The 22,617-nt window shown below is 44.6% G+C and overlaps 1 protein-coding gene across 1 annotated transcript in view; it reads right to left on the reverse strand.

The window, feature by feature from the left end:
• Positions 1-4,915: 4,915 nt before the first annotated feature.
• LOC126484751 (neural-cadherin-like) overlaps positions 4,916-22,617 on the reverse strand; it is a 395,219-nt gene continuing 377,517 nt past the window's right edge. Inside the window, exon 14 of the mRNA XM_050108346.1 lies at positions 4,916-5,028. Within this exon, the coding sequence (XP_049964303.1) occupies positions 5,012-5,028 (17 nt within the window). The 3' untranslated portion in view covers positions 4,916-5,011. The remainder of the gene's footprint in view (positions 5,029-22,617) is intronic.

The raw sequence follows: 22,617 nt of genomic DNA on the forward strand, positions 1-22,617 counted from the left end.
TATGGGACTTAACTGCCGTGGTCATCAGTCCCCTAGAACTTAGAACTACTTCAACCTAACTAACCTACAGACATCACACACATCCATGCCCGAGGCAGGATTCGAACCTGCCACCGTAGCGGTCGCGCGGTTCCAGACTATAGCGCCTAGAACCGCTCGGCCACTCCGGCCGGCCAGAATCTGGGAGGAGATAGTAGTGGTAAATGGCGGCTGTGGTTATATCTGTATATTTAACGTTATATTGAGTAGTGTATCAGTTTATACAGCGTGTGGTTTGCCAAGCTGGTCTGATCATTTATGAGTTGTTTCTTTTCTGCTATGCTTTTTTGAATGTTATAATTTTTTTGTACGGTGAAGAGGTGTTTTCTTTTTGTTGTTTATCCTTACGATTTCCATGTCTCTTTCTCTGGTGGTAATTTAAAAAAAAATGGTTCAAATGGCACTGATCACCTTGGGACTTAACTTCTGAGGTCATCAGTCCCCTAGAACCTAGAACTACTTAAACCTAAATAACCTAGGGACATCACACACATCCATGCCCGAGGCAGGATTCGAACCGACACTCTTGAAGGAATCCGAACGCTTGACCAATGGGAATCGGTCTTTCTGGCAGCTTGGCTAAGGCGACCTGCGCTGGCACACTAATTAGAGCTGCTGTCTATTAAAGGGCCAGGGGATTAATGCGCTTGCCTGTAAAGCCATAAGCAGCTTAGGAGTTGGGTGTTGCCAAAGTTTAAGACCAGCTCCAAGATTAACTTGGCACGCCAGTCTTCAATCCGTAACACTTGGGGCGCCGTCTTCCGCTACTAGCGTGCACTGGGTCGATGGAAAGTAGGTCACGTGTACGACCGCAGGGATCTACTTGACAACAGAGGTCAACGCCGAAGGAATGAATGTAATTTTTCGCTTTGCAGTGGTTTCACTGGTTCATACGTAACTCCGCACTGACGCATCTTCTTGTACGACAACTGTCTCTAGAGGTACAACGAATAATTTATAGAATTGTTCAGATACGTTGCATTACAGACATGATGAACAAAGTAGAAGACACGAACGTCTCATTGGATGCGTACCGCCTCGCAGCTAGCTACAACACAGGACATGTGTAGAATACGAAGAGATATGCAATCAGTTTTATTAGTCTTGTAGATTTTCTCTCGAACGTTAAGAACGAATGGCGGACATTTGCCACGCCGGACATTTGCCACACTTGCCCTTAGCCAGGTAGAGATCCCTCAGGTAATGGACGCTCTTCCTACTTCTGTCCGCTTTCAAACCGCCATCTCCACATCTTATTCGACACAACCAGCGCGTAAGGGACCTTCTTCTTCGACATCTTGGCCAAATACAGAGCTTCTTTTCCGAAATCGAAATATTTATAACTTTTGGGAAACGAAAGCAATACCGACGATTATGTCAGTATGTAATTAGTTCTGTCAAGTATAAATATAGATCCCTCCGTCTGTAGGATATCTTCCTTTCACGCTTACTGATTGCGATAGAAACAGTCCATCGGCATGTGAGCAACAAGAAAGGAACGATGTAAAGAGAATGTGAATGTACACTAATCATTTCTTTTTAACCACTGCATTTGTGGGTACTTTAATTACTACAACTGCATGCCCAAAAGACAATACGGAAAGAAGAAATGGGTGTGTGAATGTTTGAAAAGAAGAACGACTTACTCCATATTAATTTACTCTCTAAAATGAGATATCCCTTGCGGCGAAAGATTAGTTAATAAAGTGTAGCGGGACAGTGTTCAAAACATGACTGAAAATACATTCACTAAATACAGATAAGATCATCTATGATTGACATGTCATCGAAAGTCGACGTACAATTTTAAAATGTTAGAAATAAGAAAATGAAATAATACAGAATGCTATGCTTGTAACGTACGTTGTTGTTCTACATTGTTTAGCTCTGGTATTTATAGGGTCACAGAGAAAGCATCCTAGGTTTTTGAGGGAAAAGCCGTAATTGTAATGATCTGCAACGCAACAGAAGCAAGAAGCACAACTTAAGGAAAAATAATGTAATGTGTGTTCCAGCTCACAAGCGACCTTGAAACAGATAGTCCCTGTGACTTAAAATGGGCAGAGGTTATATTCGACAACCGGAATAAATTAATAACTGGCTCCTTTTACCCATGCCCGGTCTCAAATGAAACAGTTGCTGAACAGTTCAAAGAAAACTTGTGTCTCATCACAAATAGGCACCCCACTCATACAATTATAGTTGGCAGTGACTTCAATCTACCTTCCGTATGTTGACAAAAATACATTTTCAGACCCTATTGTAAATAGAAAACAACTTCCCTAATTGTTCTAAATGCTTTTTTTAATTATTTTGAACAATTAGTTTACGAGACCATTCAAATTGTCTAAAAATTCGGTTGACGTCTTTCTAAGAGACAGTCTTCAATCCCTTCAGACTATGTAACTGAAGATCATATGTGGCTTAAGTTCAATAAAATAGTATCAACAGCACTCAAGAGATTCATACCAAATACATTAATAAGAGACGGAACTGATCCCCCATGGTACACAAAACACGACAGAAAGCTGCAGGAGCACCGAAAAAGGCAAGTATAATTTAGACGAATGCAAAATCTTCCAGATTGGCGAAGTGTTACTGAGGCTCGAAATTTGGTGCGGATTTCAATGCGAGATGCATATAATAGTTTTCACAACGAAACTCTCTCTAGAAATGTGGCGGAAAATCCAAAGAGATTCTGGTTCTATGTTAAGCAAACCAGCGGAAAGGCTCAGTAAGCGATGAGGAGGAGGAGGGGGAGACAAGGGACCCAACCCTTCGGAGCAGGTAAAATCGTGGCAAATGTCCGGCGAGGCAAAAGTCCGGCGTGGCAAATGTCAGCATACCTTAAGAACGATGCACTACTTTATTCAACGAAACGCATTGACAAACCACCTCCATCACAGTCCTGCTAGTAAAGCACTGCGGTGTTAAAACGAAACTTGGGGTGAAGATAGTATTACCTAATTCTTACGGTGCCACGTTCAGAGTAAGATTTACTACGTACACAGTAATGGCCCAAATTTCTCGCACTTAAACTTAGTGAGTACCCTGCAAAATGTCAGGCGGGTGTTTAACGTATAGGCAGTAACTCGACCGCCGACAACAAAGAAATAAACTAAAATAATAATTCTTAGTAAACTTTTGCAATCCATGAACCGGTTCGTGTTTTACAGAAAAATGCTTCATATTACCTCTGTTGAATCTGTGTTTCATTGCTTGCATATAAAAAAAAACAGACAGGAAGAGCGGAAGTACACACTTACTTTGCTTCCTTTTCGATTTGAATTATATTCGATACAAAGAAGTGAAAGACTGCAATAGGAATTTTTGTCCGGAACTTCGCAGTAAAAGAAGTGAATCTTTAATACGAAGTTACAGACCCTTTAAAAGCAAGAAGTCATACCTTTCAATGGATGCGAAAAGATGCAAGTAGCGAGTTCGCATAAATAATGAAGTACTTTCAAGAACTGAGAGAATGTTAGAAATGCAACAGTTTGTGATAGCAGACCGGGATGCTGCAGTTACTGCGTGTCGGCAAATTTGAGCGGAGCTAACAGTGAAGGCTACCAGCTCACTAGCAAGGACATACTGCACTTTATTGTTTCATTGTCCTCATTTCGCACCAATTTTCTTTCGTGGATGCAAGGAGAAAAAAACAAAAGAAGAAGTAGACAAAAGAAGACGAGTTCCTCATATTGAAAATATGAAAGCGACATCGCAAATGAGAACGAAATTGTTGTGGATGGGCCTTCATTACGTATTGATGACTACATGTTTCGTATGTAGTTGAACGCCTGTAGCGCGGATTGGTTACGCATGAACGCAACGAGAGAACGGGCACAGACTGAAGTGAACACGCTACTGCCTGGAAAAATGGTTCGAAGTTTTATTCATTCTTCACTTTGCATCCAGTAACTCAAGAGTGACAGCGCGTTTGTAGTGCCGGCAAATGATTACCCAGCCCTAAACTTACTGCACAAGGATTCCACGCCATTTAAAAGGATCTGCATTCCAAAAAAGAATTAATGCAATTAACTACTGCAAACGTAATACGTGTATGATTGAGGTAAACACGCCACGCCACGAGGTGTGGGGGAGAGAGTCTGAAAGAGGTTGCAGACAGGTAGCTGTTTCAGGTGTTAAGCTAATGCTTAACAATCTACCGGAATATTCGCTGCTTTGAGCATTTACGACAAGCGTCTACCGCGTCGGGAATCGATCCCGGGCGCGTGAGTCACAGTCGGGGCACCAGCCGCTAGCTTAAAATTTGATTTTTGAACGACAAGTTGCTGACTGTATCGTTTCGTATTACGATAATGATGGAAGCTAAAGAAGTGAATTACATTTTTTGCCATGGCCTGGACTTGATCTCAGGTGTCTTTGCTTATGAGGCAGATCTGCTAGCCGTTACACCATCACAGCTCTATAACTTGACTGACTTAGTCCCATACCCTCCCTAACACAAACTTCAATTCACATCTTCAGCTTACATCATCCTCGTACATAAAGATGAGTCTCAAATGTCTCGAGGAAAATTTAATTATATCAGATTTCGTGTTACATCTAGATATGGAATTGCCATCATCAGGTCAGTAAATACAAGACACTAAACGAGTTGAACATCGCACTAGTTTCACCAGTACCTGCGCGTCACGAAATAAATACTGAATGTCTGTACCTACAGAGATCATCTAAACCATCCCTTGTGTTATTGTTTGATAAATGTGCCATTTCTACGTATTAAGGTTTACCTCGAACAAGCTAAAGGATTATGTAGCAATAACGTGACCAGAACTACTGGCAAATTTTTTGTACACATGTAATAGGAAAAAAGTCGACAAGATTAGTCCAAAACTATTCGTCAAAACTTAAGTTACTGTTTATGCTGTGTTTATCTCTTGCGGAAACAAGTCAGAGCATCAAATGTAAAGAAAAACATGCATTCTCTTACCGCATACTGCAGTCCACATCAGAAGGAACACTTACCTGAAAGAAAAAAAATTACATAATTAGTTTTGGGAGTTGACGGACAAATATTAAAAAAAAATTAAGCGGTTAACGGTCACCGTACTTGCAATACAGATAATTCAAACGTGTTAAAATGTTTAATTTCTAGACAGTAACAGCTAGAAAAAGGGAAATGGTTACTGTAAAATACGAGGTGACAGTTTTACAAATTATGGAATCCCATACTTTTTACAATGATCCCAACAACTGGGAAATGCCTATAAGAAGATATTAGAAATAGCAATCCTTTCGGCACATTTTATATTGAATTTAGCCTCGCAAAACATGCGTACTGACCGGTGAATGACTAAAAAGTGATGGATTTGATGTGCAGGACTTCTGCCCTCAGGTAGGATATGTGGTAACAGCAGACAGTAAGGAGTTACAGATTATTTTCCGAGGCATAATGACGTAATGCGGGAAGCGTTTCGTTAGAATCTGTATATATTTATGTAGAACTTTAACACAAATGATGACATGCACAGTACCCGAAAAATTCGTACTTTGAACAAGAATAAACTTGACAACAATAAATCAAATTTATTAAATATTAAGTAACTCTTACGTTTCGTGTTGTCAGTTGCAGCCATGACAAATACTCGTATAATTTGGGTCTCTCCTGGCACATTTTCCGCGGCTATCTCTTGCAGTGCAGCCACTGAAGGCCAAAAATTGCGATCCATGTTTAAAACCGCTTGAGCTTCATTTTCGTCACAAGAATTTACTGAAGTTGTTTTCAACATACGGCTTTACAAACGCGTTTTTCTGCTTACGTCCTTTCCTCTCCAAGTATTTCTATTTTATTTTCTGTTGATGTTTCGATTGTTCAACTCTTTCCACTGTCTTCATTGCAGATCTATGCTTCGGCTTTTCGCCACCCTTTCACCTCTGGACTCAGCCATAGATTTTGCGAACAATGCGACAACCTGCCCCACTGCGTGTCATGACAATAAAAAGTTTACAGAACCACAAGGGGTCGCACAATAACACTGTCGCTACTACAGTGTTGTCCCACAATATATCTCAGTATACATCAGTAAATCCCCGATTCTTTACAGGATCGAACTCGCCTGAATAAAACAGTTTCAAAAATCTGACGTTTAATTTATAAATGAGTTGATGTGTTGGATCTACATCTACGTACGCACCCCGCAAGCCACCATATGGAGCGAGGCGGAGGATACGCTACATCACTACTAGTCATAATCTTAGTAGGGGGACAAGGTTGTTTATGGTGCATTTTGTTAGTGCGGGTTGCCTACATCAGGGACATACCTGTCCCTGATGTAGGCAACCTGCACTAATTAATTGCGGCCTTGTCCCCCTACTACTCTTTTCTGTTCCACTCGCACACAGACAGAGGGCTCTAATGTGTCTAATCTTATCTCTATTATCCTTACACGAAATGTACATTGGCATCAGTAGAATCGTTCTGCAGTCAGCCTCACGTGCTGATTCTCCAAATTTTCTCAGCACTGCTCTCCGGGAACAACGTTGCCTTTACTCCAGTGGTTCCCGTTTGAGTCCCCGAAGCATCTCCACAATACCTGCATGTTGTTAGAACCTGCTGGCACCAAATCTAGTAGCCCGCCTCTGAATCGCTTTGACGTCTCATTTTAATCCGACCTGGTGCGGATACCAAACACTCAAACAGTGCTCATTAATGGCTCGAACTACTGTTATATATGTGGTCTCCTTATAAATGGACCTCACTTTCGTAAAATTCTCCCAATAAATCGAACTCTGCTATTAGCTTTCCTTACTACAGTCTTCACATGCTCATTCCATTTCATACTGTTTTTCAACATTATGTCTCAATACTTAATTGACATGACTGTGTCAAGCTGCACACTACTAATATTGTATTCGAACATTATGGGTTTGTTTTTTCTACTCACCTTCATTAAGCTACATTTTGCTACATTTAGAGCTAGTACCGTTCATCACACCAACTAGAAATTTTGTCGAAGTCATCTTGTATCGTCCTACAGTCACTCAACAACGACAGCTCCACATACATCACAGCATCATCAGCAAACATCCGCAGACAGCTGCCCATCCTGGGCGCCAGATCATTTTTGTATATAGTGAACAACAGCGGTTATATCAGAATTACGTGGGGCGCTCCTGACGATACCTTTGTCTCTGATGAATACTCGCTGTCGAAGACAATAGCTAACGATAAGCCTGTAAGCGAGAAAAAGTTTATGAAAGGTTTAGGATTATGTTTAAAGTTTTTTGGGAGTCGCAAACTGCTCGTCCAAACACTGGAAGAGTATAGTATGGGTAATTTGTGCCCCGTTATATGCAAAACCCAGTTTTTCAAGTTTCTCAATGTTTATGACGTCATATCTAATGGTTTATGTGTAAAGTGATATATTTTTGCAGGTACATTCAGTAGTACATTTAGATACTGTCTGCAAAATCTGTTGCGAATAGAAATAGCAGTAAAGAAATAAGGAATTAAAACGCCACGTCTAGTACTGTAGTTTTAGTGCATGAACAGCGAAAATGTATTAAGTGTTGAACCTTTTTCGTATCATCACTTTGTGGCAGTCATTTAAGTACTGTCATTCTCAAAAACGGGATGACGAAGAAATATGTACAGTTTCTAACTGTAATACTTGACTAACTGTGTTAAAACGTTGGCATAAGAATATAAGTCTTAATGAGTAGCTTATAACAGCATTTTAATGTGTTAAATTCGGTCAAAATATTGGAAATAAAATATTTTGTTGCCGCTGAACGCCGTCAGACAGGCAACCTGTAAATGGCATCAGATGGCTGTGCCCCGAGTTAGCCAGTTACTAATGTAATTGTTAATGTGCAGCGCTTACCTACAACCGTATTGAAGCTACGCAGTTCACTGCAAGACAAAATATCTAACTCCAACCGCACAACTAAAAAGTGTTCTATATAACAGTTCCACGCGTAGCTGCAGCGTAACGCGAACTGAAGAAGTTGGCGCAATGGTATGATTCCGTCTTGTTCACAAAATGCTGCTCCTAGCGGCCTTGACGTAAAACACACTGCAGCACCGTACATTTACAATACCCAACTCCGCACCCTCCTCTGAATAATTGCTGGCCATTAAAAATGGAGACACAGGAAAGATAGCAAATAACGAAATTTTACTTATTGTGCTCATTCAGTTCGGTGGAAAGAATACGTGATTAAAATTTCTTGCTAAGTTACGATTACACGGGCTGCGAAATTTAATACATAGAGATGGCACATCTGGCAAGAATAATGGTTCTAAACTGACTGGGCGTCGAAGCGAAATGAGTTTGGATGACAGAGAGTACTTTATTCCATGCTGCTTCAACTCAGTGCCAGTGGCGGTCGTTGGCGACCCATGCCCAGAAATCTGGAGAACGAGCTAGCCAGGACAGCATTTGTTGTCCCTCTTCATTGAGGTAGGTCTTGCATAATTTTGTTGAAAAATAGCGTCACGGAGACCTCGAAGATAAGGTACAGTTCTAAACCCCACCTGTGGTTGCCTAATGTTGGAATACTGCAACTGAATACTCAACTCCTGAAAATAATTAACATGAGGCCGCCATTGACAACCTATACCTATGGATTTCGATAAAAGAAGTATCTTTTTGTGGTTTTACTTCAGTTTAGCGCATCAAACCGATCATTCCTATTGGGATGCTACTAGAACGAATTACAATTAGGTACTGTCGACGAATTATTCTTAAAAAAAAACATGTAAGATGCAAAAAAATTATGGATATGAAGTACACGATGTCTGATTATACGCTGAATGCAGTTTAGAAATTGATGGAACTTGCTTTACATACCACACCCCCCTTTACAAGAGGCAATGTTGGATGATAGTGATTACCAGTGACAAACGGAAGAAATACACCCTGACTGGAACTTTCAGAGAAAGCGAAGTGGACAAGCAAATGGATCTCCATACATTTACTGTGAAAGTTTCGCTACCCACCAAACCAGTATGGCGATGACGAATACACGCTTCCAATGTGCGTTCACCACGATGTCGCCAAACACGGATGCGACCATCGTGATGCTTTATGCAGAACCTGGATTCATCCGAAAAATGACGTTTTGCCATTCGTGCACCCAGTTTCGTCGTTGAGTACACCATCGTAGGTGCTCCTGTCTGTGATGCAGCGTCAAGGGCAACCGCAGCTATGGTCTCCGAGCTGATAGTCCAAGCTGCTGCAAACGTCGTCGAACTGTTTGTGCAGATGGTTGTTGTCTTGCAAACGTCCCCGTCTGTTGACTCAGGGATCGAGACGTGTCTGCACGATCCGTTACAGCCATGCGGATAAGATGCCTGTCATCTCGACTGCTAGTGATACAAGGCCGTTGGGATCCAGCACGGCGTTCCGTATTACCCTCCTGAACGCACCGATTCCATATTCTGCTAACAGTCATTGGATCTCGACCAACGCGATCAGCAATGTCGCGATACGATAAACCGCAATCGCGATAGCCTACAATGCGACCTTTATCAAAGTCGGAAACGCGATGGTAGGCATTTCTCCTCCTTACACGTGGCATCACAACAACGTTTCACGAGACAACGCCGGTCAGCTGCTATTTGTGTATGAGAAATCGGTTGGAAACTTCCCTCATGTCAGCACGTTGTAGGTGTCGCCACCGGCACCAACCTTGTGTGAATGCTCTGAAAAGCTCATCATTTGCATACTACAGCATCTTCTTCCTGTCGGTTAAATTTCGCGTCTGTAGCACGTCATCTTCGCGGTGTAGCAATTTTAATGGCCAGTAGTGTAATACAAGAACGACGGGGTACGGAAGTTCGAGTCCGGCCGTATGTCGTGCACGGGTAGCCAAAACGGGTTAGGCGATTGCTCGCATAAACCGAGAAATCCGGGTTCGAGTGCCGGCTGGGCACAAATTTTCACTGTTATCATTCCTTTATACAGCTGATCGTTGTTCGTATTAACATCTGTGAATACATATCATATATTCACAGTTATGGTGTTGCTGTTTTAATGGCCAACAGTGTAGTTGCAATTCAAAACCTCTCATTTAAAATTTGGCATGATTCTCAGACAGCTCGCGTACAAATCTTCACCTCTTACGATAACTCACAAATGCAGTGTTTGGAAATGCACCCAGCCGAGAAATTAGAAAAAAAAAATATTTGACAAATCTTTTCTGCAGTCCATCAGGGATAATACTGTTATAGCAAGAAAAACGCCGAATAGCCAAGTAACTTTACACAGTCGTGTATTTAATACTTAGAGCAGAGAGATCTGATTATAATCATCGGCGAGTGCGGATCTTATTATAACTTCTGCAATGCTTGGCGTATGGGTTTCGTGGACAGAAACGATTCCATATACATACTACTCCGAAATATCTGCTATATTTGGAAGCAATTACGAAAAGGAAACACTGAACTTCGCGAAGTGACAGAGACGTGCCAATTAGACAACCGCCGTATTTGCACACAAATTTGTGGTACGCGTGCAAACGCAATACAGAACAATTATCGGTAGCCGTCATTCGTCTCACATTTCGTATTTGTTTGACGGCAGTGCAAACATCTATGAGCAAATGCAGATAACTAATGAACACGCCAGTCACAACACATCACTTTCTCTGTAGACGTATTGCAGGAAGCTTCATTAGTGGTGCAAATTCTTGAGGAATTTTTGCGCTCCTGGACCGAACCAGCAGCCGTAAACACTGAGATGACAAAAATCATGGTATAGGATATGCACATAATCACACGGCTGCAGTATCACGTAGATAAGCTATAAAATAACAGTGCACTGGCGGAGTGTCATTTCTACTCGGGTTATTCATGTGAAAACGTTTCCGACATGATTGCGGCCGGACGGGAATTAACAAGACTTTCAGCGCGGAATGTTAATTGGACCTAGACGCAAAGGACATGCGATTTCGGAAATCGTTAGGGAATTCAATATTCAGAGATCCACAGTGTCAAGAGTGCGACGAGAGTACCAAATTTCAGGCGTTAGCTCTCACCTCGGACAACGCAGTGGCCGACGGCCTTCACTTAACGGCCGACAGCAGCGGCGATTGTGCAGAGTTGTCGGTGCTAACAGACAAGCAACTGTGTGAAATAACTGCAGAAATTACTGTGGGACATGTGATGAACGTATCCGTTAGGATAGTGCGCCGAAATATTGAGTTAATGCACAATGGAAGCAGACGACCGCCGCGAGTGACTGCTAACAGCACGACACTGGCTGCAACACTGCTCCTGGGCTCGTGACCATATCGGTTGGACCCTAGACTATTGGAAAACGTTATCCTGGTGAGATGAGTCCCGATTTCAGTTGGTAGGAGCTGATGGTTGGGTTCACGAAACCATGGACACAGGTTGTCAACAAGGCACAGTGCACGCTGGTGATGGCTCAGTAACAGTGTAGGCTGTGTTTACATGTAATGGACTGAGTCCTCTGGATGCTCGACTACTTCGAAACCACGTGCAGCCATTCATCGACTTCAAGTCCCCAAACAACGGTGGAATTTTTATGGATGAATATGTGCCATGTGACTGGGCTGCAATTGTTCGCAGTTGGTTTGAAAAACATTCTGGGGAGTTCGAGCGAATAATGTGGCCACAAAGACTGCCCGACATGAATTGCGGTGAACAATTATGGAACATAATAGAGAGGTCACTTCATGCACAAAATCCTGCACCGGCAGCACTTTCGCAATTATGGACGGCTATAGCGTCAGCAGGGCTCAGTATATCTGCAGGGGACTCCAACGATTTGTTGAGTCCCTGCCACGTCGAGTTGTAACACTACACCCGGCAAAAAGAGGTAAGACACAATATTAGGAAGTATCCTATCACTTCTGTCAAGTTTGTGCACTTCTCTGGAAGTAAAGTGTTTGATTTCATCAATTCAATTACTGTTAATTGCTGATCCCCAGATAAAAGTAAGGCGTAATTATTTTCGCAGGTCGCATTTAATGCCACAGCAATTTCCACATTGGATATAGTAACGAATGAGTACTGTCAATATACACTCATGGAAATTGAAATAAGAACACCGTGAATTCATTGTCCCAGGAAGGGGAAACTTTATTGACACATTCCTGGGGTCAGATACATCACATGATCACACTGACAGAACCACAGGCACATAGACACAGGCAACAGAGCATGCACAATGTCGGCACTAGTACAGTGTATATCCACCTTTCGCAGCAATGCAGGCTGCTATTCTCCCATGGAGACGATCGTAGAGATGTTGGATGTAGTCCTGTGGAACGGCTTGCCATGCCATTTCCACCTGGCGCCTCAGTTGGACCAGCGTTCGAGCTGGACGTGTAGATCGCGTGAGACGACGCTTCATCCAGTCCCAAACATGCTCAATGGGGGACAGATCCGGAGATCTTGCTGGCCAGGGTAGTTGACTTACACCTTCTAGAGCACGTTGGGTGGCACGGGATACATGCGGACGTGCATTGTCCTGTTGGAACAGCAAGTTCCCTTGCCGGTCTAGGAATGGTAGAACGATGGGTTCGATGACGGTTTGGATGTACCGTGCACTATTCAGTGTCCCCTCGACGATCACCAGTGGTGTACGGCCAGTGTAGGAGATCGCTCCCCACACCATGATGCCGGGTGTTGGCCCTGTGTGCCTCGGTCGTATGCAGTCCTGATTGTGGCGCTCACCTGCACGGCGCCAAACACGCATACGACCATCATTGGCACCAAGGCAGAAGCGACTCTCATCGCTGAATACGACACGTCTCCATTCGTCCCTCCATTCACGCCTGTCGCGACACCACTGGAGGCGGGCTGCACGATGTTGGGGCGTGAGCGGAAGACGGCCTAACGGTGTGCGGGACCGTAGCCCAGCTTCATGGAGACGGTTGCGAATGGTCCTCGCCGATACCCCAGAAGCAACAGTGTCCCTAATTTGCTGGGAAGTGGCGGTGCGGTCCCCTACGGCACTGCGTAGGATCCTACGGTCTTGGCGTGCATCCGTGCGTCGCTGCGGTCCGGTCCCAGGTCGACGGGCACGTGCACCTTCCGCCGACCACTGGTGACAACATCGATGTACTGTGGAGACCTCACGCCCCACGTGTTGAGCAATTCGGCGGTACGTCCACCCGGCCTCCCGCATGCCCACTATACGCCCTCGCTCAAAGTCCGTCAACTGCACATACGGTTCACGTCCACGCTGTCGCGGCATGCTACCAGTGTTAAAGACTGCGATGGAGCTCCGTATGCCACGGCAAACTGGCTGACACTGACGGCGGCGGTGCACAAATGCTGCGCAGCTAGCGCCATTCGACGGCCAACACCGCGGTTCCTGGTGTGTCCGCTGTGCCGTGCGTGTGATCATTGCTTGTACAGCCCTCTCGCAGTGTCCGAAGCAAGTATGGTGGGTCTGACACACCGGTGTCAATGTGTTCTTTTTTCCATTTCCAGGAGTGTACAAACAGCCTGGCGCCCTTTCACTGAATAAAACATTGGGCCGGCTGCTTCTTTTCTGTGAACACGCGGAGAAGAACAGGGTATGAACCACTTCTCTTTCGTCTGCCTAAGACATTTGGTTTTGACCATTGCTTTGTTAAGAGACTTCATGAAATTGCAGTGTTTTTTTTTGCCAACTTTCATACAAACTTTGTTATCGTAACAGAACTATAGCTTTAGTTGAGTATCTTATTTATGATAAAAGCAAACTTGTCAGTAAGCACATGCAGTCGGTGTCACGCACTGAACAGAAATCCTTTAAGACGAACAATGTTTTACATAAATTTTCTACACTATGTGTTATTAAATAAATTAATTAAAACGTAGTCGCAAGAGTACTGCAGATTTAACAAAATGTGGCAAATCAGCTGAGGATCCATCTCTAAATGTATGTCCATATAATTCGTGGTACCAGCACGGGATTTGTAGAATTACTTCAATAGTAGGCACTCTTGTGAATGAGTACGTAATGTCCTCAATAAAGATCTCTACACGAACAAGCTCAGCTGTCGATGGTTACGACGTGTTTTGATCTCAGAACAGAACTTAAAGGTAGGCCATTTCAGAATTATGGTTGAACATGCTAAAGCATTAGCCTAATGCTATCCTGCAACGTTGTATTCACCTATTACCAGATATGCAATGTGTGCGATAACATAACTGTACTAGAGCATAGAAAAATTACAAACTACTAAATTTTAGTGCTGGAACTTTAAGAACGCATTAGACTATTTGTTCGTGGTGCTAACCACCTTCCAGGCATCAGTTATACAAGAGGCAGACTTTTCGGTGTGTATGGAACGTGAAACGACGTATAGATGATGTTGAAAGGAATCGAAAAGTTATGTACTAATTTTCGCGAGAACTTTACTGAGGTACCACTACTTTTCTGTAGACCAGAAATGACAGTTCAGAAGAATATAAAACTAACTAATTCATTTCTAAAGATTTCATGGTGCTGGTTCCTCTAAGCGAAGCATGTTTGGTCGTAAAATCCACGAAAGGTTTCAGTAGTGAATCAATCGAAGGAGAGCCATCGGTTAAGAAACAGCGTACTTCCTCCGGGCTTGACAGACAGAGCTGTTTGGTAAGTCGAACGAACTTCGTACAATTTTCCTTGTATCTACCTGCATTAATTAGTGACTAGCCCATTGAAAACAAATAAATAAATTAATTAAAAAAAAACGAAGAGGAATTTTCGTCTGCAAATGAACGTTTTCTATGCAGTATTTCTGCACAAACCGAAAAGTCATCAGATACATGGCTCTGAGCACTACGAGACTTAGCATCTGAGGTCATCAGTCTCCTACAACTTAGAACTACTTAAACCTAACCAACCTAAGGACATCACACACATCCATGCCCGAGGCAGGATTCGAATCTGTGACCGTAGCGGTCGCGCGGTTCCAGACTGAAGCGCCTAGAACCACTCGGCCACACAGGCCGGCTCATCATGTATATAGCATGTTTGTTTATAAAGAACTAAAAATGCCTTTTATGTGTTCCAATGTAGAAGTTTTTAATACATACATGTTTACGGTTTTTTACTTAATAAGCATTTTTGATATATGAAAAAAGTGCCAAAATCTGCTGTTTCGATGATATGATTATGTTCAGGAATCTCAAAATTATTTAGAACAGCCTGCATAGTAACATTTTTTGAAAAGTATGAAATTAAATAAATACCATCGTACCTCATTGCCGTAAATAGCATAATACATTACACAGCTAGCACTAAAATTCATTGCATCATCCGTCATAGATTGACATAATCAGTGTCATGGAAAGACTGGTACAAGTCGCCTACCCAGTTTAGGGGGTATTTTTACTGTCATTTGTAATTTTTTTTTACTTAATATTTCGTCCTCAGTGTTCGAGTACAGTTCATGATGGCCTACCTGCAGAGGAAGACAGTCGCTTCAGCAGGGACTGTTTCTTCCCGTGAAACGTGCTGTCCAATGAGCTACTACGCACCGCTTGGAACAGCTAATACGGATTGGGAGGGAGGAGTCACGTGATGGCAGCTGGCGGCTGTTCGCGCTTCGGAGCGAGACTGAACCCTATCTCTGGCATAGACTTTGAGCTACAGTAAGCCAACCATTACCGTGTCAGAAAGTATCATTAATGTCAATACTAAAATTAAGTCTGCAACCACAGAAAATACAAGGTCCGTCGACAAGTGCAGTAGCAGCTACACTCTTAACTGGTATGCGGTTCTTCTTGTCCCCAGCAGTTGTTGCCTCTATTACTAGAGTTATCGCTTGACCTTGCTGACCTCCCGCAGCTGCGGCTGGCTGACGCAATCGTGGCGGCGCGCCAGCAGACGCGCACACTCTAGAACACCCAGTGTGCGCGTCCGGGATAACGCTCTGCTGGCACTGCGAAAATATTCTAAGTCCAAGCTACCGCATATACTATATAAGCGAGCGAGAGCCGCGCAGAGGCTCATTCGCGCTGCTGCTGCTGCACAGGCAACTGCATTGAACGCCGCCACGATGCCTTACAGGAAAATTCGTCGCCGTTCTAAACAGACAGTTTATAAAACTATCGAGAACATCGAGTTCGCCACAACAGCACTTGTCGACGGACCTTGTATTTTCTGTGGTTGCAGACTTAATTTTAGTATTGACATTAATGATACTTTCTCACACGGTAACTACCTCCTGTCTCTCCTTATGTTTTCGGGCTTTCTTGCCGACACCAAAACCAAAATCTGTGCATGACTATCTTCACTAGCTGACGGCCTCACACGTGCCTAAAGCGCGCCCGTATGTATTCCGTCTAAAAGCCTATAGTCAACTTGTTTCTGACCAAGGTTTTTAATCAGACAACTCCCTTTAGACGCCCAGAATCGCTGTCTATACTGGCGAGGTCGCAACCTAACCCTATACAGGTATAACCTGATGATTACGGTGTACGAAGACTGATTAAATGTCAGTGCATTTTACGACTTACGGCAGTGTGCACGGTGTCTTTTTGATGCCATATTAAGAATGTTGCCATCTAGTCAGTTGTAAATGATTTTGTGGTACAGGTAACTAATAAAGAACTGTTTTATCAGAAGATCTTGGCGGTTCTGAAATATGTTGTTGTTGTTGCCTTCAGTCCAGACACTGGTTTGATGCAGCTCTCCACACTTCTCTATCCTGTGCAAGCTTCTTCATCTCCCAGTACCTACCGCAAACTACATCCTTCTGAATCTGCTTAGTGTATTCATCTCTTGGTCCCCCTCTACAATTTTTACCCTCCACGCTGCCATCCAGTATTAAATTGGTGATCCCTTGATGCCTCAGAACATGTCCTACCAACCGATCTCTTCTTCTAATCAAGTTGTGCCACAAATTTCTCTTCTCCTTAATTCTATTCAATACCTTTTCATTAGTTATGTGACCTTCCCATCCAATCTTCAGTATTCTTCTGTAGCACCATATTTCGAAAGCTTCTATGCTCTTCTTGTCTAAACTATTTATCGTCGACGTTTCGCTTTCATACATGGCTACACACCATACAAATACTTCCAGTAACGACTTCCTTACACTTAAATCTATACTCGATGTTAACAAATTTCTCTTCTTCAGAAACGCTTTCCTTGCCATTGCCAGTCTATATTTTATATCCTCTCTACATCGACCATCATCAGTTATTTTCCTCCCCAATTAGCAAAACTCCTGTACTACTTTAAGTGTCTCATTTCCTAATCTAATTCCCTCAGCATCAGCCGATTTAATTCGACCACATTCCATTATCCTCGTTTTGCTTTTGTTGATGTTCATCTTATATCCTCCCTTCAAGACACTGTCCATTCCGTTCAACTGCTCTTCCAGGTCCTTTACTGTCTCTGACAGAATTACAGTATCATCGGCGAACCTCAAAGTTTCTATTTCTTCTCCGTGGATTTTAATTCCTACTCCGAATTTTTCTTTTATTTCCTTTACTGTCTGCTCAATATACAGATTGAATAACATCGGGGAGAGGCTACAACCCCGTCTCACTCCCTTCTCAACCACTGCTTCCCTTTCATGCCCCTCGACTCTTATAACTGCCATCTGATTACTGTACAAATTGTATATAGCCTTTCGCTCCCTGTATTTTAGGTTTTTTCAAATACTTCCGAGCAGTTAGGCACTGGGTGTACGAAGTTTTTCGTACTGATTTAAAACAGACCATGTGCTAATTTTTTATTAAAATGATATAGTACCAATCGTTAAATTTCATTTCGCATATAATAAAGCGCTGAAAAGGTACAAAAGCACCGCGTGCCGCATTAGAATACCAGTCGCGGTTGACTGTGTCAGCGCACCCGGCCAGTATGGAGAATTCGCCATCCCATAGCGTAATGTGGGAAGAGCGGGGCCGGCCTAATGTAGCGTGGTGAAGTCCATCAGCGTGTTCAGCCGCACAGCGACCGCAGCGGCGGCGACGACGACGTCGACGTCAGACCGGGCGGAAAACCGGGCTAATGACAATGTTTACCGCGGGTTGAACGACCTCTGAAGTTGCCACCGCGCCAGCCCGCCGCAGTTGGGAGACGGCTTGTTGACGGACAGTCGAGGGCAGCTGAGCGTGTCGTCAACATCCCCCCCCCCCCCACCCCCTCCAGCTACCTCCCACCAAAACCGTACTTCACACCAGCGCCCGCATAACGGCGAACGCACGGGCGTAGGCTGCGGGATCGACGTGGGGTAATCCACCGGCTAATGACACCCGCACGTCAGCGCTATAGGAAATCTGCCGGTAAACGTCCTGTCAGCAGTAACTCCTAATAGCCCTTTATCCATGTATGTTCAAATCTATTAAACAGCTTGATTTGCTGCTACCGTTGAATGCTGTACTCAGCGCAATATACATCTACATACATACTCCGCAACCCACCATAAGGTGTGTGGCGGAGGGTACCTCGTACCACAATTAGCATCTTCTCTCCCTGTTCCACTCCCAAACAGAACGAGGGAAAATTGACTGCCTATATGCCTCTGCACGAGCCCTAATCTCTCTTATCTTATCTTTGTGGCCTTCCCGCTAAATGTAAGTTGGCGGCAATAAAATTGTACTGCAGTCAGCCTCAAATGCTGGTCCTCTAAATTTCCTCAGTAGCGATTCACGAAAAGAGCGCCTCCTTTCCTCTATAGACTCCCACCCGAGTTCCTGAAGCATTTCCGTAACACTCGCGTGATGATCAAACCTACCAGTAACAAATCTAACAGCCCGCCTCTGAGTTGCTTCTATGTCCTCCCTCAATCCGACCTGATAGGGATCCCAAACGCTCGAGCAGTACTCAAGAATAGTTCGTATTAGTGTTTTATAAGCGGTCTCCTTTACAGATGAACTACATCTTCCCAAAATTCTACCAATGAACCGAAGACGACTATCCGCCTTCCCCACAACTGCCATTACATGCTTGTCCCACTTCATATCGCTCTGCAATGTTACGCCCAAATATTTAATCGACGTGACTGTGTCAAGCGCTACACTACTAATGGAGTATTCAAACATTACAGGATTCTTTTTCCTATTCATGTGCATTAATTTACATTTATCTATATTTAGAGTTAGCTGCCATTCTTTACACCAATCACAAATCCTGTCCAAATCATCTTGTATCCTCCTACAGTCACTCAACGACGACATCTTCCCGTACACCACAGCATCATCAGCAAACAGCCGCACATTGCTATACACCCTATCCAAAAGATCATTTATGTAGATAGAAAACAACAGCGGACCTACCACACTTCCCTGGGGCACTCCAGATAATACCCTCACCTCCGATGAACATTCACCATCGAGGACAACGTACTGGGTTCTATAGACGATTTCGGGTGTCACAAACCTTTTGGATCAAATTTAAACAGGTGATAGTAGGTCCAAGACGATTATTTGAGATAGGGAAACCAACGATGGAAAATGCATCTTTCCTGTGTTATGAACATAGCGTATCCGGTATAAACAACAACGTAGCTCATAGTAGGTGTTCAAAGTGACGACCTCCAGTCTCAGTGCATGCATTGCAAGGGCGCATATAATTCTGCCGCGCTCTCTCAAACATCGTCCGCCACGATAGCTGAGTGATAGCCGGCACGGTAGCTCAGCGTGTTCGGTCAGAGGGTTTGCTGCCCTCTGTAATAAAAAAACTGATTTAACCGATCAACGACGAACTTAAATGGGTGTCTTAAGACGTCCGCCCCGAGAAGATGCAACGAACGAAAGCGAACAAAATGAGATTGAAAAAAAAAAGTGGTCAGCGCGGCCGTATGTCACGCCAAGGGTCCCGGGTTCGATTCCCGGCTGGGTCGGAGATTTTCTCCGCTCAGGGACTGGGTGTTGTGTTGTCCTCATTATCATTTCATCATCATCAGTGGAAAGCAACGGGAAACCACCACTGGCATCACTTCCCTAGACGCTCATGCGGTGGACCTCTCCGACGAGGTTTCCCCCATGACAAGACCTGCCGTAAGAGAGAACACAAAGTTAGTTAGTCTCAAACATCCCTGGAGTATATTGTACAAGGAGATAGACAGCTTGGACACTAGCAAGTGGGTTTTCATCCGTTTCTGCAGTGGTTTCATGCACCAACGTCTTGAAGTAACTCCAGAGAAAAAGTCCACAGGTGTGAGATCCGGCGATCACGCTAGCCGTGGGAAAAGACCTCCCCTACCAATCCAACGATTGGGGGGCGTGTTTTTCAGGTGCTCGCGGACATTAACATCGAAGTGGGCTGGCGCACCGTCGTGTTGAAACCACAACAAGGCGTACTGTGGCAGTGCATCTCGCAGGAACACCGGGTAACGAGGACCAGTCATACTGGGAAGTAATAAACCAGGTTAGTTTCGTTGATCAGCGGTGTCCACTGTTCTTCACACGCTGCCTGTTCCAATATACACTCCTGGAAATTGAAATAAGAACACCGTGAATTCATTGTCCCAGGAAGGGGAAACTTTATTGACACATTCCTGGGGTCAGATAAATCACATGATCACACTGACAGAACCACAGGCACATAGACACAGGCAACAGAGCATGCACAATGTCGGCACTAGTACAGTGTATATCCACCTTTCGCAGCAATGCAGGCTGCTATTCTCCCATGGAGACGATCGTAGAGATGCTGGATGTAGTCCTGTGGAACGGCTTGCCATGCCATTTCCACCTGGCGCCTCAGTTGGACCAGCGTTCGTGCTGGACGTGCAGACCGCGTGAGACGACGCTTCATCCAGTCCCAAACATGCTCAATGGGGGACAGATCCGGAGATCTCGCTGGCCAGGGTAGTTGACTTACACCTTCTAGAGCACGTTGGGTGGCACGGGATACATGCGGACGTGCATTGTCCTGTTGGAACAGCAAGTTCCCTTGCCGGTCTAGGAATGGTAGAACAATGGGTTCTATGACGGTTTGGATGTCCCGTGCACTATTCAGTGTCCCCTCGACGATCACAAGTGGTGTACGGCCAGTGTAGGAGATCGCTCCCCACACCATGATGCCGGGTGTTGGCCCTGTGTGCCTCGGTCGTATGCAGTCCTGATTGTGGCGCTCACCAGCACGGCGCCAAACATGCATACGACCATCATTGGCACCAAGGCAGAAGCGACTCTCATCGCTGAAGACGACACGTCTCCATTCGTCCCTCCATTCACGCCTGTCGCGACACCACTGGAGGCGGGCTGCACGATGTTGGGGCGTGAGCGGAAGACGGCCTAACGGTGTGCGGGACCGTAGCCCAGCTTCATGGAGACGGTTGCGAATGGTCCTCGCCGATACCCCAGGAGCAACAGTGTCCCTAATTTGCTGGGAAGTGGCGGTGCGGTCCCGTACGGCACTGCGTAGGATCCTACGGTCTTGGCGTGCATCTGTGCGTCGCTGCGGTCCGGTCCCAGGTCGACGGGCACGTGCACCTTCCGCCGACCACTGGCGACAACATCGATGTACTGTGGAGACCTCACGCCCCACGTGTTGAGCAATTCGGCGGTACGTCCACCCGGCCTCCCGCATGCCCACTATATGCCCTCGCTCAAAGTCCGTCAACTGCACATACGGTTCACGCCCACGCTGTCGCGGCATGCTACCAGTGTTAAAGACTGCGATGGAGCTCCGTATGCCACGGCAAACTGGCTGACACTGACGGCGGCGGTGCACAAATGCTGCGCAGCTAGCGCCATTCGACGGCCAACACCGCGGTTCCTGGTGTGTCCGCTGTGCCGTGCGTGTGATCATTGCTTGTACAGCCCTCTCGCAGTGTCCGGAGCAAGTATGATGGGTCTGACACACCGGTGTCAATGTGTTCTTTTTTCCATTTCCAGGAGTGTACAATAGACACCCTGGATCTTTGCGAGAGTGCGGCAGAAGTGTATGCGCCGTTGCAATAAATGCAGTAAAATTGGTGGTAGTCGCTTTCAACGATTACTAAGTGCTGCGGTGTTCTTATACGGTGTACCTGTACGCTGTGTATGTCCATAACACAAGAAATACGCACTTCCGACCAATATTTTCCTATCTCATTACAATCGATTGTGGACCCACTATAACCTGTTTCAATTTGACCCCAAAGGTTTGATGCACCCTTATAAGGAGCATAAAAATTAAAACGAGTCAGATGGTAAAGGAGTAAGTAAACTCTTGATTTGTGTGGCCATAGTGTCCGTAGTTGCTTTATAATTCAAAAATGGTTCAAATGGCTCTGAGCACTATGGGACTCAACTGCTGAGGTCATTAGTCCCCTAGAACTTAGAACTAGTTAAACCTAACTAACCTAAGGACATCACAAACATCCATGCCCGAGGCAGGATTCGAACCTGCGACCGTAGCGGTCTTGCGGTTCCAGACTGCAGCGCCTTTAACCGCACGGCCACTTCGGCCGGCTTTATAATTCATGAGGGTACTTTTGATCCCTTGTTGCAACCACAAAAATGCGTGATTTTTTCAACAGACGCGTTTCGCTTTACAGACCACTGATGATTGCTTTACCTCAATAAAGCGAAACGCGTCTGGTGAAAAAATCTCGCATTTTTGTAGTTGCAACGACGGATCAAAAATACCCTCATGAAGTAAGTAAACTGATCACTATTTCGGAATAGCTCGCCATAGCTGCTTATACGTGAGAAAAGAC

This window comes from Schistocerca serialis, chromosome 6 (genome assembly GCF_023864345.2).
Source record: "Schistocerca serialis cubense isolate TAMUIC-IGC-003099 chromosome 6, iqSchSeri2.2, whole genome shotgun sequence".
Taxonomy (NCBI): domain Eukaryota; kingdom Metazoa; phylum Arthropoda; class Insecta; order Orthoptera; family Acrididae; genus Schistocerca; species Schistocerca serialis.